This window comes from Emiliania huxleyi, assembly GCF_000372725.1.
Source record: "Emiliania huxleyi CCMP1516 unplaced genomic scaffold EMIHUscaffold_700, whole genome shotgun sequence".
Classification (NCBI taxonomy): domain Eukaryota; phylum Haptophyta; order Isochrysidales; family Noelaerhabdaceae; genus Emiliania; species Emiliania huxleyi.
In genome coordinates this window covers 18,407-22,704 of record NW_005196754.1, presented here as the reverse complement: position 1 = coordinate 22,704, position 4,298 = coordinate 18,407, and the positions used below count along the sequence as shown (strand labels likewise).

The window sequence follows — 4,298 nt, the reverse complement described above, 5'->3', positions numbered from 1 at the left end:
ACCTCCTCGAAGCCTGCACGTCCAAAGACGCACAAGCCCAAGGCCGTTCCTGCCGCCGCGGAGAGCGAGGCGGGGCCGAGCATAGTGCCGACCCAGAATGGAGGTGGGAAGAGCGCGATGGACGACATATTCTCCAGCTTCGCGCCGAAGCGCGAGCAGCGGGATGCGGCGCGACAGCAGCAGGCGGCGGCGGCCGAGGAGGCGGCCGCCGCCGCCTCGGCGGCGGCCAAGCGGGCCAAGAAGCGCAAGCGTGACAAGGTGATCGATCCTGTCTTTGGCGAGGAGTACGACCTGGACCGCGCGGTCGACCCGCAGAACGCAAAGGTCCACCGCCACGACAGCTCGAGCGGGCTGAGGGTGAGCCTCGCCCTCCCTACTGCCCCACACTCAAGCCTCGCAGCATCAGAGGCGATTGCTGCCTCACGGATCGCCGTCCCCGCCCAGGTTTACAAGGCGCACGACCTTGGCCTTGGCCGAGGGGGGGGCACGCCGCTGTGCCCTTTTGACTGCAAGTGCTGTTTCTGATGTTGAAGGGGGGGGAGGCGCAGTCTGTCGTACCGCCACGTAGGCTCGCGTAGTCGTCACGTACGTCGCGAAGTCGAAAAAGTGTTTTCTCCGCGTCGCAAAATATATGTGTCGATTAATAGTAAACTGATCATTACGCGTGTGGTCTACCAGCAGAGACTAGAGGTGACAGGTGTGCGGCGCCCACATCACGGCCCACCCCAACTGTCGCTCGCTGTGTCGGCCGCACCCCGTCGCGCGTTGACCGTTGTGCCGTTGCCCGTTGGTGGCTATATAGGGCGGGGAGGCTGATGGCTGATGGCTGATGCACTTTGCTTTCAACTTTTAGGAGCGGTACGGCGTACAGTCTGATCACTGATGCACAGTGGGGAGGCTGATGGGCACGCTTCTGTCCGCCACGAGCGTCGCACGCGCGGCCTCGACCTTTGCCCGGAGGTCCTTCAGCTCTCCCGACCGCCAGCCGACCTGCTGACTCAGGCTAGCGAGCCGCTCCCGCGTCACTGCCGGCGCCTCACCACCCGCCACCTTCGCCGCGGCGCTGTTGCGGCCTGCAGCGGCGCCCGCGCCCACCGAGCCTCGCTGGACCGACGCGCTCAGTGCGGCTACCTCCCTCTCTTTGTTGAGCGCCTCGACCGCCCTCGCCTGCAGCCTCCCGCCGAGTCGCCGGTGCTCGGCGCGCAGGGAGGCCAGCACAGCCTGCTCCCGCTCCACCGCGCTCCTCGCCGCCGCCGCCTCGGCGTGCGCCTTCGACTCCTGCCGCACGGCGAGGCGGACCGCGGCAGCTGCGGACCGCACGCAAGGCGGCTCATCGCCGCGCTCGATGCTCGCCTCAATCGCCACCGCCGCCTCCGCCGAGCAGGCGGCCGGCGCCGCGAGGAGCGGCCGCTCGAACCCCGACGAGCGCTCGGTTTTGCAGAGCGGGCAGACGGGCTTGTGCTGGAACCACTCGAGTAGGCACGACTCGTGGAAGACGTGACCGCATCGCGTGACGATGAGGGCGGACTCGAGCGGCTCGGCGCAGATCGAGCAGTCGGGCATCACTTCGGCCAGCTGCGGGGCTGTCATGCGCACCCCACACACGTTGTGAAAGAGATTTTCAACGACATGAGGTACGGGCTGGCGAGGTACTTCCAGCCTGCTGTGGGAACAGCTGACGCAGTCTCGCCAAGGCTCGCCCCAGCACCCTCGCCCCCCCGGGCAAGGGGGGACCCCGTGAGGCGAGGCCTCGCCAGGGTACGGGACTGGCCGAACAAAGACGACGGCTTCTAATCGAAGCCGTCGTCCTCATAGAAGCCGTCCGCCTCACAGAAGGCGTCGTCGGAATGGTAGTCAGGCGGATGGTCAAATCCGCGATCACCGTGGTGCTCGCCGAAAAGACCATCCGCATCCCCGTCATCCTCCCACTCACTGAAAAGAGTTGTTAGACGGTCACCACCTCTGAAGCCATGAGATAAGATTTTTTTGCCGCGCCGTGCGGAATCGGGTCTTCTTCGTCCTTTGACGTTTCACCTAGATAGAGCAAGCAGGGCGACGCGCCCCCACGCCCCACGCCCATCCGCCGGCCGGGTGGGGGACACCACGTGTGGTAGCGGCGGGGAACACGGGCACTAGACCAGGAAGGACTGGGAGAGTGTGAATGGAGGGACACGTGTTTTTTTAATAGAGCAGTCATCTCCAGGAGAGATGGGCGACGCACGAGAAGCGACACACGCACGTCACACCTCACACGTGTGTTCAGACGGCTAGGGCCTTTTATAAAATGAACTCGGGGGCACGGGACGCGGCACAAACGGGGCACAAACGGCTAGGGCCTCCCTCAATTTCTCTTACTCTATATGAGAAAAGCGGGATGTCTGTGGGCCCGAGAGCGATAGATCTATATATAAGGCTTCCCCAAAGAGAATTCTTAAAATACGCCTCTCTTATACTCAAAGAGAAAAACGCGGTCATCCTCGGCGTGTTCGGACATCCTTCGAGTACAAGTCGCAGTGACTGCCGCCGGGCTTGGGCATCAGGCCGCGCTCGCTGCATGCCGCCGCCTGCGCGTGTGTGCATTGCCTGCAAGGCGTCCAAGACCAAGTGCATCAACTTTGTTCCCGGAAAGCATCCCTGCGACCGATGCGCGAGGATCGGCCTGCGCTGTGAGCCGGCACCACAACTTGGCATGCGGGTCGCCCGCAAGGCCCTGGGCGCGACTTTGCAGGCTATGCTCGAGGACCCTTCGCCGCTCGGGCCCCCAGGCCAGCCCGTCGTGGAGTTCAACGGGTCCGCCGTCTTTGATGCGGGCGCTCCTCGCACGCCCGGCGAACAGCAGGTCATGAGGCTCGCGTCGGACGGCATCGCGATGCGCGCCTTCCAGCAGCTGCCGGGCACCAACATCCAGGGCGCGAGGAACGTGCTCGCAGTCATGCTCGAGCCGGGCACGTCGCGCTCCTCGATCCGCTTCACCCTCAAGCCGCTCGCCGCGATTGCGCGCCGCCGCAACGCCTACGAGCTCATGGCGCGCGGCGGACGGCGGGGAGGGGGGCGGCCCTCCGGAGTCGGCACTGAGGGGGGAGGCGGCACCACTGTAGGAGGTCGCTCTGCGCATCTGCCGGCACCACGAGATCTCGATGGACGAGGCCTCCCGCAAGGGTCTGCCGCCCTCCCCCCCCGATGCTCCAGCGCCGACCAGCTCCGGAGCCGTCTCGTGTAGGTGCTGCCGCTCGACGAGGCGGTGCCGCTGCCCCCATTCGACGGCTCGCTTCCGCCCCTCTTCGAGAACCTGATGGCGAACTCCGAGGGCTACGTCTTCCTCCGCACGATCCGAGACGGCGAGGCGAGCTGTCGGCCGCGCCCCGCCCTGCGACGGCAGCAGAGCCTGCTAGCAGAGCCTGCTCTCGGCCTCGCGTCAGTAAAAGAAATCGCGCCGTCCGCGCCAAACCTCCGCGCCGCACGCGCGCTCCTCCCCCCGCCCCACCCCACCCCTCGCTCCGCTGCCCCGCAGGCGCACTTCCTCGTCAACTCCGCCTTCGAGCGCTCCATCGTCTCCGTGCGGGAGATGCAGCAGGCGTGGAAGAGCAGCCAGGCGCCGCAAGAGAAGAGAAGAGATGCAGCGGGCGTGGTAGAGCAGCCAGGCGGCGCGATCGGCAGCCGAGAGATTGCGCGCCCCTCGGGCTGCGGCGCCACCGCCAGCGTGCCCGCGCCCCGCCGCTCTCAGGTCGAGATCAACGCGCTCTTCACGCACCCGGAGGACCTGCAGTCTGTCTACCGCATGATTGGCCAGCTCTATCGCCAGTGCCAGGAAGACGTCGTCGCCCAGGCGCAGTGCGAGAGGCCCGTGCGCGTGTATGACCGGCTCGCCGGCTCGTACTCCTTCTTCGACGTGTCCGGAAGGCTGCTCGTGGATTGGGACGGCCGCATCGTCACCAGCGTCGTGGAGATGCTCCCGCAGCCAGAGATGCTCCCGCAGCCAGAGATGCTCCCGCAGCCAGAGATGCTCCCGCAGCCAGAGATGCTCCCGCAGCCAGAGATGCTCCCGCAGCCAGAGATGCTCCCGCAGCCAGCCGGCGCGGAAGGCGCTGCCGTCGCCCCCGTCCACACAACCGCCCCCCGTCCCAGGGCCCAGGCCCCGGCTCGCCCTCTGTAGTTCCGGACCGACTTGCTTCGGAGCTACCATGCCCCTCCGGGGGCCGCGCGGGTGCGCCCTTTCCCCCCCCGGGGTTTGACCGTTGGTCGCACTTCCTCCCATTTTGGGAGTCCCCCTTCTCCCCCCCTCAAACCCCTGGCCCTGC

At 66.5% G+C, this 4,298-nt stretch overlaps 3 protein-coding genes across 3 annotated transcripts in view; 2 read left to right on the top strand and 1 right to left on the bottom strand.

The window, feature by feature from the left end:
• Positions 1-117: 117 nt before the first annotated feature.
• Positions 118-525, top strand: EMIHUDRAFT_120743 (hypothetical protein; the record flags this gene model as incomplete). Its single annotated transcript, XM_005761562.1, has 2 exons — positions 118-357; positions 445-525. 2 exons carry the CDS (start codon positions 118-120, stop codon positions 523-525), a joined length of 321 nt encoding a protein of 106 aa, XP_005761619.1.
• Positions 526-876: 351 nt separating this feature from the next.
• EMIHUDRAFT_248743 (hypothetical protein) lies at positions 877-1,590 on the bottom strand (the record flags this gene model as incomplete). The annotated part of the gene is made up of 1 exon (XM_005761561.1): positions 877-1,590. The coding sequence occupies one exon, from the start codon at positions 1,588-1,590 to the stop codon at positions 877-879; it is 714 nt and encodes a 237-aa protein (XP_005761618.1).
• A 964-nt stretch (positions 1,591-2,554) lies between these two features.
• Positions 2,555-4,298, top strand: part of EMIHUDRAFT_459917 (hypothetical protein) — a gene marked incomplete at both ends in the record, with an annotated part of 2,327 nt that continues 583 nt past the window's right edge. Inside the window, 5 exons of the mRNA XM_005761560.1 lie at positions 2,555-3,094; positions 3,221-3,343; positions 3,512-3,628; positions 3,725-4,090; positions 4,154-4,204. Coding sequence (XP_005761617.1) covers positions 2,555-3,094; positions 3,221-3,343; positions 3,512-3,628; positions 3,725-4,090; positions 4,154-4,204 — 1,197 coding nt within the window. The remainder of the gene's footprint in view (positions 3,095-3,220; positions 3,344-3,511; positions 3,629-3,724; positions 4,091-4,153; positions 4,205-4,298) is intronic.